Below are 14,240 nucleotides of genomic sequence, written 5' to 3'. Positions count from 1 at the left end.
TTGCCTAAGTGTAAAAATATAATACAATTTTATTAATAAATAATTGCCCCTGAGCAATTAATAAGGAAACAGAAGTCAATGCCCCTGAGTGTGTAATTTTATCTCCTTTGTGATTTTGATATTGTCATAAGTGTTGTAAAATGTTAGAGCGCTTTCATACTACGTCCGATGCGAATCCATTTCGAACCCGATGAGATTCGCTGATGATAGAAAGATGTAAGGTATTTGAAGTCGGATTTTGTATGTAAGCTACATAGCTCGAAACTAAGGTAGTTAGTGTGAAAGCGCTTTATTAAATGTTGAGCCTAAAATTCTTGCCTATAAGACGTGTGTCTAGTTAAAGATAATTATTATGAATTTGTGTATAGTATCAGTAATAATTAATTCAGTTATTAAATTAAGAAATTTAAAAAAAAAACCCCCGCCAAACAACTTTAAAAAGTAATGAAATAATATATTTTACTGACTTTAAGTTTAAATAATTCCTAAGTGTAAAGTGATATTTTAGTCCATGTAATTGTTGTCACGGTGTGTCGGGGGACCGCTAATGTAGATGTTTGATTTCACAAAACACAAACAGACACGTCAAACTTATAACACCCCTCTTTTTTGTCGGGGGTTAAAAAATAGCAAGAAAAACTGAAAAAGGCTCGAAATTAAAACAACTGTGAACTGTTTGTGACACCAAACACTCATGAATCATATTTGCCAAATTATAATATTGTATTGAACATATTACATATCAAAATTTGTGAATATTTAAAAATATCCGAAGATTGATTTACCAGTCCTGAAGACTTTGCGTAAACTTATGTTTTCGTTTGTGTGCAGGCACTATAATAAGAGGAGGCGTCGTTTGTGCATGTCTAGATTATGTTAGTAATAATATTATTATGACGCAACGTGTGCTAAATATTATCGAGTCCGTAAGGGTTACTATTCTGAAATGATATTGTAATTATAACAACCACCGGTGGTGAGTTCCACTAACATTGTTGGCTATTGATCTGCTTTACTGTGTTTCTTATGTTAACAGTTCAATATTATTGTTTGTAAACTTTGTAGTTTGTACCATTAAGGAAATTGATTCCTAGGTAGTATGCAGTTGACGGACCTACATGATGTGGTCGACTTATGTCAAATCAATGTCAGCTGTGATCGATCAATCGGATGGGTTTGACATTCCTGATAGTAGGTACATATAGTCCGTCAAGAAAGTGAAGAAATCAAAAAGTGGCAACATCGTAGTGTCATCCCTTTTTTCTTAGATTGATTTGAAAGGGATGACACTACGATGTTGCCACTTTTTAATTACTTCACTTTCTTGACAGGCTTTGGGTAAATAAGTCACGAACTACAGCTATTAAATATGGCGAACGGAATAAAATATATTAATAAATAGGTCCCCATTACGTACGGTATCTAAGATCTTTATTTTGCAATCACGCACATTAGTTTTATTTAATTTTACTACAATATGATTTCAGAAATTATACTACTTAGGTACATTTAGGAAATTTATTAATTATTGTACATAAGTAATTTCAACAAATCTAATGCAATTGAAATCCACAATGTATGTATGTGTTATATCATAATAATAAGTGCACTTTATTTAATTTATAAAACCCCTTCAATTAAACTTGGGTTATTTGTTGAATATAAAATGTATGTTCCTATTTATTTTTAAGCTTGAAATGTTTTGTTTTAAATGCTTTTAAATTGAATCCTAATGAAATAAATTTTATGGCTGACAATGGATGATTTTGGTTTTCTCAACTTTCCTAAGTTGTCAGTAGATGGCGCCTTTTTATCTAGATACAGTAGACCCCCGTTAATCCGACTAAGGCCGTGGCCCGTGTCGGATCACAAGAGGCGCCGTATTAGCCAGGGGCCGGATTAGCGAGGGTCAATTCTTTAATTGGAATAGGAAAATATTGATAATACTTTTATTATTAATATTTTCCTATTCTTGTCTCCTATGCTCTCTCTCTATGGACTATAGTTGACCATACTATATTCATAGATCACAGTCGATATGGTGACTAACATCACATTCTTTGGAGCGCTAAGTTATTAATCGAACAATCAATATTCAAGTTCAAGTGGTATAGGAGGCGACGACTTCATGAATAAAAGTCAAAATAAAACATTATTTGATCCAGAAAAAGATTTATTTGAAATTTAAGTCCTTGGGTTTTACAGTTTTCAAGAAATACAAAAAAAATGTACTCTGTGTCATGCCTACGACAATAATATTCTACAAAACATAAATTAAACCACAAAATGAACAAGAAGACCGACACAGATTACAGATCACCACATACCAACAAAAATCTGAAATCTATTTTGTAATACACAACTACACAAGTCACAACACATAAGTACATCAAAATATTCGAAATACTTTTATGAGAAAAGTTTTCAGAAGATTGAATTTAGATAATATATAGTTAATAAACTTAAATCTAATACATATAATTTTTAAAGAAATAAGATTTATTATGCCAGTTGCCACAATAGATTTAGACATAAAAAATTTAGCATTTGAACTGTAATATTATTTCAATTTTAAGCTTCTTTTCACATTGGCATCCAAGGGCAATTTCCATTAATATCTACAGAATGTAAAATAATAATTTTAATATAATACCAAAGTGTACAAATTTTTATTACAAATAAAAAATACCTTAGGTCTGTGGTATTTACATGGAGAACGAATCGGTTGACTTTTTCAATGTAAACAAAATTTTCTAAGTCAACTCAGAATAATTTTAATACTTACTTTGAAATTTTAACAACAGCCTTTTTACAGTCACGTTAAAAAGGGCATATCCAATAATCCATTATTTTCGGATAATCGTAATAGCTTCGACGTCTCAATCGATACAAATCATCGGATGGCCATTATCATAATATTTCGTGTTTGCGTTGTTGAAACTTTTGAACAAACACACTATCCAAACTGCATCTTTGTTTGGATATTTGCTATTTTCATGCTTCATGATTTGGAGGAACCGTAATTTTTGTGGAATAGGAGACCAAAACAGAATTTTAGATTCATTCTGAAAGTGCGGATGGTGTGACAAACCGGGCGGAGTGGGTGTGAGCGCGCACGAGTGCCGCCGCGCCCCCGCACGACGCGTGTGCGCTTAAACATTATGTAAAAAAATATCACATTTTAAGCAACCTTTGTATATATGGGCTATGGAGCCCGGTCCGGCGGAGTGCAGTGTTTTTCAAAAGGTAAATGGTCATCTACCAAAAAAGTGTAGACTCCATTTTGATGTTTTGAAAACAGCACACTCCAGCGGAGCGGGCTTGACTATTGTACATTATGGAGGACAGAGGGGGAGGGGAGTGGTGTATACGTGTATAAATATATCTGTAACTATGACTATGTGTGTGGCGCGTCGGGCGGGCAACGTTCAACGGACGCGGCGAGCGTCAGTCTTATGGGACAGTCCAGTGACCGTAGAGAGCCTCGCAACGGGAGGGTGGTGTGACTCAATGCAACACTACGGGCATCTGAGAGAGCAGCATTAAACTGAGTGCACATGATATCTATTGCTACGAATAATAAAAACTAAGGAAGAGTACCTGTGTCAATAAAATTGTCCACAAGTCTACAAAATGTGACCTGAATACATGCATACTTAATGCATGTAGTCGGTACACAATTTTATGTAAATATAGAAGTGACAATTAATATTAACAGCTTCATTTAGTAAATTTGAGTGTTAGTGTTTCATTGTTATTGCCATATTTTAGTGTGCGAAAAGGAACCAAATTCAAAACAGTTGAAGTATGGGAGTTAACGTTTCCTTAGTTTTTATTATTTGTAGTATATAAGTGTATAAATCCTCGCTCAGCTGTCCTACGGTCACTTGGACATTGATATGTCGCTCTCAAATCCACTCCGTCAGGTTTCTTGGTGCGCAGTTGCGCTGAGCCGGCTCCCGCGCGGGCGTTCGCAGCGCGCGGGCACTGTATAACAGACTTAATCTAACTTACGACTAGTATATGCCACAAAACAACAAACGGCTTTTGTACACTTATTTCTGGGGCTGCATCAAAAAATATTTAAACATTATAATTTTGGCCCTCTCGCATTGATCAGGGTTAAAGTTAACCATGTGTTAAACATCAACGGTCTTACCACAAAAGATTTAAACACCTGTTGAACAGTTGATGGGAGAAAAATTCAGTACAAAATGGTCTCAAAATAACTGTTCAATAAAATAATGTTTAAATCTTTTGTGGTAAGACCGAAAGTATTCAATTTTATGAATAATATGTATCATTAAAATGAAAGATAATAAATATATACCCAGGGTTATGTTTAACCCAGAATTACAGGGTGGTCATAATGTGGTTTAGTCATAACAAAATAAATGTTTACCAGGCCATGGCATAACATTGCATTGCTGCTATTTATCTGGAATGTAATTGCTTTGTGTTTTGTGGCAGAATTATATTAAGGTAGGATGCAAATGTGATATTATGATATTATCAGCCTGGTGTAATTTGCCAAATAGCTATATTAATAATTAAAGGAAAAATCTCAATATTTTATTTCATTAAAAAAAAATTGGTTTAATCTGTACGTTGCCAGCTTTTTACTTAATAATAAATAATATTTAACTTAAATATCAATGTAATACCACAGTTGCATCTCTAAAACATCAGCAACAGAATGTTAACACTTATTCCTAAGTAAAAGGTGGCTTAGAGCTTGCCTTTGTGCCAAAAGAAAGCAGTAACCGAGCCAACATAATTATATTGTAGTATTCATACTCTCCCCGCGAGGGATGTGCTCAATGTCAAGTAACAAAAGGTCATGAACCAGTTCCCTTTCTTATGTGTCAAGCAGATGCAGGACCAAATGTATTATTATTATTTATCTGCAGTTACTATCTGCTTCAAGTATGCTGTCTAGGACTGAGTATGTAAACATGGATGACTTTTCTGAGCACCTATATAAAATGAAGCACAAAGGCAAGCTGAGAAGCGAATATCACATAAGTGTCTAAAAACACAGACCCTGCAGGTCTAACACTAGCATGAGTAGATTGTGCGTTACCGAGCTACGCGACAAAGTCCAAAGGCCTATTGAATCCGCCTTTCCTGTTCATGTATTGCCTATATTTGCGCTTGAGGACGACGTGCACTTCGCCGTCGATATTATCCTCGACTTTCTTACCTTTGGTCGTGTCGAAGCCGCAGAAACCCATCACCTTCAGCATCTCCTGCTCCTCGGGCGTCTTGCCCTCCAGGTCGGCCGGCGTCACGATCGGTCGCTCGCCGAAATTCTTCTTCGGCTTGGGGACGAAGGAGGTGGTAGGCGCCGGGGACACCGAGCGCCTGCGCCGCGGCGACGGCGAACGCCTCCGCTCCGGGGAGCGCCGCCGCCGGTCCGGGGACCGCGAGCGGGACCGGGTGCGCTGCCGCCGCCTGTCGCGATCCCTGTCGCGGTCCCTATCTCTGTCGCGGCGATCTCTTCTGTCGTCACGCCGCCGAGGACTCGGCGAGCGACCCATTTAAACTGAAATATTCACATCACAATAAACATAATGTACAACACGACTTTCTTAATTGTAAATGCAGATGAAAACCGATAAATACGAACCTAAATATCAGGATAACAGTGTGTAAAATTTTAAAACAAAAATATTAACAGTAACACACAACCTAGTTGCACGCCATTTTGAACAATTTTGAAAATGAATGTTTCATTTTTGACAAATGACAATTTGTTCTGACAGATCACAGATCAAGATCATAATGTCAAAAGCAGGGTTGCAATACTAATTTATCGAATTTCCTACAAATCTATGACCTACTTATCCATTATTTAATCTTAATATCATTATTCATTATAAACTTATTCTAAAAATTATGATACTTTATACATGTTAAAAAATTCGAGTACAATAAAGTATACATTTATACATACAATCATATTAATATAAGCCCACAATCAACTTGAATCTTGAATTCCTGTAGTTTGGGTAATTCTCTACACATTGGCAGCACTCAAACCTTTACGTTCCATTATACGTACATAAAAGCCATAGAGTATAGATACTATAAAAAATATATTTCTGAAGACTTTTTTGAACCTTATTTGAAAAATTATGACTATTCCACGTTTTATTTAATTATTTTAAGAACATTTTACATTTATGTTGAAGTGTTTTTTGAAAATATTTTATTTTATTGAAGTAATTTTTCTACAGTCAATAGGCCAAAAGTCGTTCGTAACATTGGAAGTTGGAACGCAACAAATGTTACCAGATACAATTATTTACCCTAAGTATTGGGAAATAGGATTTGGAGCACCTTTGAGACTTAATAAAATAATAAAATAAAAATTGTTTTATCTCTGAATAAATTTGAAACAAATGTTCTCAGAACGTCTACATGGTGCCTACAACCGATTCGGAAACTAACCCGGCGAGAAGAACAGGCGTAAGAAGGCGTGAACAGGCGTGCAAGTGCACGGGGTCCACTTTTTACCAACTTACAATTACCATTACTATGGGAGCCCCCCTTAATTTTTTATTTTATCATAATATTATTATTAATTATTAAAGTACACGTATTATTATATTCTATATATTAAGGCCTTGGTGAAAGTTTCAATTGCCTACCTGTTGCCGTTATTGAGATAGAGCAAAAAAGCCAAAAAATCACGTTTATTGTATGGGTAATGGAACCTCGCGGTGCAGTTGTGATATGACGTCAGGGCATATCACAAGTCACAACTGCGCCGCGGGCACCCGCGTCGTACTGCGTACAGTTATAACTTGTTTTGTTTATAAATCGGAAACTACCTAATTAACGTATCCAAGTAATTCTTTCACTAATATTCTTTATTTTTGACAGAGAATGTGGACTGCTAATAATCAAAATTAAGTATCATTCTCCATTCACAAACACAAATCCTTCAATTTCGATTTGGAATTCCGTAATTTTATAATTTATAATCGCGTTAATCGCGCAATCTTACATTTATAATAATTTGTAAAAAGGAGTAGTTTTCTTGTTTCATCTTGGTTGTAGCTAATCTCATGAACTACTGGAGCTACTTTTATATTATTTGGCAGATATAGACTTCGGGAAGGGACATAATAAAATTTTGGCGGGAAAATGGGAGAATGGTTCCTATCAAATTTCAAAAAGAAAGGGACTGAAAATAAATTAAGTAATTGGATATTTTATTACATATTATGAGTTTTTTTTACTAGCCTATGATTATTGAATAATATTAATCGCGTAAAACCTTTTAAAACACTTTAAAACACGAAAACAATTCGAACGATTAATGTAGAGTGTAGAGCTGCAATGTGCTCTTTTAAAGTGTAGAGAAAAGGCTAGTAGGTATATAAACTTTTCAATTTTTTGATATCAAATTATTGCTATTGACGAAATTTTTTACCAAATTAACAAGCTTGACATTCCTCAATAATAATATTAATTAAAGCATTTTTATCAGGATTTTGATGGCCTTAACTCTTATCACTAATTAATCTCAGTGAAATAATTAGAAATAGTACCATTTAATAATATTTTTATCTATATATATATATAAGGAAAATGCATTCTTTTATTTGGCAATATTAGTTTGTGGCGCCACCTGTGCTATTTGTCAAAAATAGTTTCGAGAACGCCAAAAGCGACCAAAAAGCGAGTAGTGACCATAGAGAGATTGTGGAAACTGGAAACGAAACGAAATTTTAGCCGACATCGATTTACGGAAGCGGTGTGAACGGATTCTCGGATATATTTTTTGTAAACGGGAAGAAATATCGCTCTAAGCGGTATTATGGTGGTGCTAGTGCTTTAGAACGTTAAAAAACGTTAGTGCTTTTTAGTTTTATGGTATTATGTTGAAGGTGTGCTTAGTGTAAGTTTTATCGTACTCAAGAGTAGTGAATCTGTGTGGAGATCAGAAATCGACGGATCTATTACGGGAGCTAAAAGCCGGTAAGTTTCTTGACAGTATTTGTCTTATCTTTTGTAAAGAAACTGGTATAAAAATGCATTATCTCGGAACAAGAAACTTATCAACCTAAGATTTGGGTGTGGTTTTCTTGAGCTTTGAATTTGAGTCGTATTTATTATATCAATTTCATCGTAATGAATAAGACAGTACATTTTAAGACTATTATTGCCTGTAGCGATAAAAAATTTACTAATTTTTGATGTTCCTTCCGAGAGTTTTACGTTAGCCGAAATTTGCTTATTTAGCGACGTTAAAGCACTATTGGAACTGCAAATTACCTTTACTATAATGTAGTATTGTTTTTCGTACGGCTTTTGTGCCAAATACGAGGCGTGACATTATTTTATTACTTGTTATCTAGTTCAATAGAGGTGATGTCACCGCTAGGGCGCGGATGGCATAATAACCCGACGGATTACAAAAGTACTATATCGTCTTGAATCGAAGTAGATTAGGCGGCGATTCGATTTGGTCGGACTTTCAATGAAGCAATAGGCGCTCTATACGAGCGAAATAAACGCTGAATCTTGATTTTCGACGTGATTTAATTGGCATTTGGCGCTAACAGAAAAAACGCTTGGCTCACGTACAAATGTTGTTCATACACTGAGTTTTTCATGAGAAAAAATAAACTATATTTAAAAAAACAATTCTGCACTCGATTCAGTATTAAAAATTGTTTTTTTTTTTTTTAATTCTTTTTGGGGCTACTTAACCCATCAATCCGTAAGCGACAGCCGCCAGCCGGCTGACACATAACAATTGAAAATCTATTGTCTGCAATACCATAAAGTTAATATACCTAGCGGAATAGAGAAACAAAGGCCTGAGCAAGAGAGATGTCACCATCAGTGACACTGCATGGTAAAAAGGGATGTGTGTTACATGATAGCAGCGCTTTTTTTTTGACTTTATGTGCAATACCCACCATGGAGGTGCTACCTACATCCGTAATATAGTTAACATTGAAAGAAATATACTTAAAATGTAATCTTAAGTTTTTAGTTCAATTTGATCTAACACGGGCCATGTTAGATCAAATTGCTTTACATGATCGTCTGTAATATCAATATTAATGAAAAACTGAATGTTAAATTAAGATGCAGCAAACTTCAGGACTAACACTAGTGACTATGTTACTCAAAAACACGATAGCATACAATTTTCTCGTTAGAAAAAAATGCGATTTTTTATTATTATTATTATTATATGTAATCAGGCAAGCAGTTGACACAACTGATGTTGCCTGTATCAGGTTGTTCTCTGTGCATTTTAACATTGATTTTTCATATATCTGTCAAGTCTGTTCTTGAAATGATTAACATTCTGGGCTGCTATAACATCCTCTGGCAAGCTGTTCCACGCTCTTACAACTCGATTGCACAAAAAGTGTTTATGTGGATTGTTTTTTGAGGAACTGGCAGAGAGCTTCATGTTATGGCCTCTCAAATGTGTATTATCATTCAATGTGAATATATTTTGTATATTTTGAATGTCATAATGTCCGTTCAGGATTTTATATGTTTCTATTAAATCGAAACATATAAAATCCTGAACGGACATTATGGCCGACCTACCGTACAGCTATTGTGTTTTTCCGCGTTCACGAATATTTTTTTCAAAAATGGATAGCTAACATCAATACAACCAAAAAATAATCTTGGACAAAACCACGTAAAGTGTCACATTAGATATTGCAACTTTGGCAGCTCAAATCTTCAAAATGTGACACTTTTCGGGTTTTGTCCAAGATTATTTTTTGTTTGTTAGCTGTTATATATTAATGTTAGCTATAGATTTTTTTTTTAAATATTCATAAACGCGGAAAAACACAATGGCGGAAAATAGGACGGCCAGGCTACATATAAAAATCTTCATACCCCTTTGCGAAGTTGCTTCCAAATCACCTATAATTAACATGTTAAACTGCTCTAGTATTCGAGTCATACATTAAAATAAAGCTTAAAACTTTTTAGTATAAATACATCATATATTTATTATGTTACAATGAATTATGTTACATATTTTTTTAATATCTTAATAGATATCCTTTAAAAAAAGAACACCTATAACTGCCCGCTAACTTGGCGATGATACAGCGTCGTCCTTTTTCACCTGGCATAATATGAAAGACGGGCTAGAGTGTGAAGAGAGAAGCAATTTGGACTAATACGGGCCCTTAAGAGTATAACTAATTTGATCATAATAAAAATTTAGGAAATTTAAAAATGACCACTTCCGAGACTAACATTTTGAAGATGGTTTATCAGTCAAGTATCACACAATTAAAATCCACGAGCTGTAAAATCGGAAACATTGGTTGGTATTCATTATACTAATTGTGTAATCATAAAATATAAAGCTATTCACATTTTAAAAGAGTAATTGCTTGTTTATATCAATTTTATTTGCTTTATATTTTACAATAAATTGGATAATTGTTAATAATATTATGACAAGTTCCTATTTATTATGATAATAATTGTATGAATGTAGCTCAGAAGAAGTAAAGCTAAGCCATTCTCAAGAGATGGTAATTAAGAAATTGTAAAGTGACAAAACCTAGACTTTTTTGTGTTTGAATTTAGACTATTTTAGCGTGACTGCGTAACCTACATTCCGTTTTGCAACTTTCACTGCAGGTTTAGGAAAATTTGCAAGTGTTAATAGTGCTAATTATCATAAAACACCGATTTTACATACATGATACAAGTGATACAACATAACAAATGCTCTTTCATCGAGAAACACATTTTTTTTAATCTAGAAAAGAAAGGACTTTATCGTAGAAGGATAATGCCGTCCTTATAGGCATTTGTGACTTATGAATTAAAGTATGAAATGCTATTTAGCTCAGTAAAGAAACCATTTTGAAAACTTATGAAGTCATATTAAGTTTGTCCAATGATTGCAGGCTTTGTGCAAAAAATATTTACTAGTCTATCGACAATCACAAAGCGTTCACTTATATTTTAAAATAATTGCAAATTTTTGCTAATGCATGGTAACTTTGATCATTCATAGGAAATGTTCTTTTCATAAATTACTTTTAAAAGCATAAAATATATAATATAATACCAATAGGAAGATTTGTAAACACTGAATATGTGTGTGTGTCTACAATGTCCCATATAAACAGGATTTTTCCTGGGTTGTTACTTAGTTGAATTAACACTTACTTTTATTTCACTAAGTGTTAACTTTTATTTTTCCTATTTATTTTTATGATTAGACCTAATATTATCATTTAGGTGTTTTTCTCACATAATGAATTATTAATAATGGAATGATGTTCCCATCATTGTGAGCTGCACTTCAATAGCTTGTAAACTCTAACCTTGATTTAACTTCAATTCGTTCTTAATAAGCTGAATAAAAGTTAAGAATATTTAAGTTCTATTACATGTAATGTCTATATTTAGCATTTTTTTAGTTGAAAACTGCTATCTAGACACTGAACTATTTCATTTTATAAAGCTTTTCTGTAGTTAGTTATGTTCATTGTGGTATTAGTGTAATAGAAACATCAATCAACAAAAATATGTTTTCTCAAAAATGTTGATTTTACACATTAGAAAAAACTAACAAAGGATTTAAAAAGTTTTACTATTTTAGATATTTTTTAAAAATCACTAGATGACCTGGCGAACTTTGTGTCACTTCTCACCACCTACTAATATAAACTTCACTGGACTTCCACAAAAATAACAATACTAAAATTAGCCAAGTCAGTTCAGCCATTCTCAAGTTTTAGCAAGACTAACAAAATTTAGATAAATTTATCTAAACATACTGTAGAAAGTATATATAATAACAGCTATTATAGGACACAAGTTGTAATCTAACATCACAGAGACTGCTTTTTATTTTACATACTCAATAGAATTGACCTGAAAAGCCTAGCAGTAGTCTTTGGGCACAATGTCCATGTATGGCGTCGCGTCGGCCCGACCAGCCCATGTTTGAGTCAAACAGCAATATTTACAATTCAATCACATAATAGTACAGCTAGCATCAAAATAAAATAAGTACTTAAGTATTACAATAAGAACTTATTTAACAGACTACTTAATTATTAATAATTGTTGTTGTTAGGCATAATATATTATCCAGATGTTCGAAAGTGCGGATAATCGATATATATTCAAGTATCCGGATTTTTCGAAAATCCGGATAATCGAATGAATTACCAAAAGCAGGTTCATTGTTTGTTCAGTACATAATATAATGTTATGTTTTTGTTAAAAATGGCACAGAAAACCAATGTTTATAAAAAAATTTTTTTGATTGATTGATTTTCGATACATTTTCTGATGGCAGTCTGGATTTAATCGCGAACTGAGTGCCGGAACATCGAGTTTCTACTGTACTGTTAATACGAAAGTGACTATCTGTTACATTTCATTCTACTGCTGAATCAACTTTAGTAACTAACTAGCTGTTGCCCGCGACTTCGTCCGCGTGGACTTCAGTTTATATCGCGCGATGTCAACAAAATTGGTGTCAAAAGCTTTTATAAAAAAACCCTGCTACCCCTTAAATCAATAGCTGTGCAGTGTGCACACAAAAAGTATTTCATTTTTTTATATTAAACTTTATATTTTATGCCAAATTTTAAAGATTATTTAGTCCCCCAATTACACAACTTTACCCATAAACTATTTATCATTGATAGGTTTAAGGTTACGTCACTGCACAGTTATCTGTGCAGTGACGTAACCTTATAGTACTGAGTTATTTAATACCGTAGAATAGATATAACAATCGAAAAAAATCGAAACTTAAATGTAAGATGATACCATGATTTCTCTTATAGAAAGACTTTTGAGCAAGCGTCAGCGCGATGTAGAAGACGCACGGCGCCAGCTATTATGAATTTTTGGAACTAACTTAATTTGAACAAATTTACGCATTTTCACCCCCTTACAACCCTTTTTTCCAGTAAAAAAGTAGCCTATGTCCTTTCTCAGGCTTTAGACTATCTGTATACAAAATTTCATTACAATCGGTTCAGTAGTTTTGGCGTTTGGCGTGAAAGCGAGACTGACAGACAGACAGACAGACGGAGATACTTTCGCATTTATAATATTAGTATAGATTATGTGCACACTGCACAGCTGTTTTTGGGTATTTTGATTAATTAAGGGCCGCGCTACACCGGAATGGCAGCGGCGAGGCGAGCACTTTCAGCGCTGCCATTCCGGTGTAGCGCGGCCGTAAGAGGGGTACCACTTACCAGGGTTTTAAAAAGTTTTTAAATTTGACACACATTTTGTTGACACCGCGCGCTATAAACTAAAGTCCACGCGGACGAAGTCGCGGGCAACAGCTAGTTATGAATAAAAACAATATATAATAAACTAGCTGTTGCCCGCGACTTCGTCCGCGTGGACTTCAGTTTATAGCGCGCGGTGTCAATAAAATTGGTGTCAAAAGCTTTTTAAAACCCTGGTACCCCTTAAATCAAAATACCCAAAACAGCCGTCTAGTGTGCACATAATATGATTTTTTTTAAATTAAATTTTTTTATACCTTTCATTTAGCGTTACACAACTTAGCTGCATTATGCATTACACAACTTTAGCTTTGCCCAATAGCCAATAACCATAGGCCATAAACTATTTAGTATTTGACTGTTGTTTCTGATTTCTTTGTTGGTACGTGAGTTATTATTAACATTTATAACAATCGAAAGAATCGAAATATTTACTCAACATGGTACCACCTCTTATAGAAATACGCATGAGCAAGCAATAGCGCGATCTAGGGGACTCTTGGTGCCATCTATTTTGAGTTTTTGGAACTAACTTAATTTGACCAAATTTACGCATTTTCACCTCCTTACAACCCCCTTTTCCAGTTAAAAAGTAGCCTATGTCCTTTCTCAGGCTTTAGACTATCTGTGTACAAAATTTCATTACAATCGGTTCAGTAGTTTTGGCGTGAAAGCGAGACAGACAGACAGACAGACAAACAGAGATACTTTCGCATATATAATATTAGTATAGAACGTGTATAACAATTAACAATCGAAAGAATCGAAAAACCTAGCTCAACATGGTACCACCTCTTATAGAAATACGCATGAGCAAGCAATAGCGTGATCTAGGGAACTCTTGGCGCCATCTGTTTTGAGTTTTTGGAACTAAGTTAATTTGACCAAATTTACGCATTTTCACCCCCTTACAACCCCTTTTTCGAGTTAAAAAGTAGCCTATGTCCTTTCTCAGGC

The 14,240-nt window shown here is 34.2% G+C and overlaps 2 protein-coding genes across 8 annotated transcripts in view; one reads left to right on the top strand and one right to left on the bottom strand.

Annotated features, from left to right (window-relative positions):
- Positions 1–4,225: 4,225 nt before the first annotated feature.
- On the bottom strand, positions 4,226–5,763 carry LOC121725759 (U4/U6.U5 small nuclear ribonucleoprotein 27 kDa protein). The gene is made up of 2 exons (XM_042112860.1): positions 5,630–5,763; positions 4,226–5,545 (listed from the first exon to the last, which is right to left on the bottom strand). Exon 2 carries the CDS (start codon positions 5,538–5,540, stop codon positions 5,088–5,090), a length of 453 nt encoding a protein of 150 aa, XP_041968794.1. The 5' UTR covers positions 5,541–5,545; positions 5,630–5,763; the 3' UTR covers positions 4,226–5,087.
- A 1,915-nt stretch (positions 5,764–7,678) lies between these two features.
- The window catches only part of LOC121725729 (protein hu-li tai shao), a 63,019-nt gene continuing 56,457 nt past the window's right edge, over positions 7,679–14,240 (top strand). For 6 of the 7 annotated variants that reach the window (XM_042112804.1, XM_042112800.1, XM_042112803.1 and 3 more), the window contains exon 1: positions 7,680–7,989. The gene's annotated coding sequence lies outside the window, so the exon portion shown is untranslated. Of the gene's footprint in view, positions 7,990–14,240 lie in introns of all 7 variants that reach the window. The other variant, XM_042112799.1, reaches the window with a different exon arrangement.

Source organism: Aricia agestis, chromosome 3 (assembly GCF_905147365.1).
Source record: "Aricia agestis chromosome 3, ilAriAges1.1, whole genome shotgun sequence".
NCBI lineage: Eukaryota > Metazoa > Arthropoda > Insecta > Lepidoptera > Lycaenidae > Aricia > Aricia agestis.
This window is presented reverse-complemented; position numbering and strand designations above follow the sequence as displayed.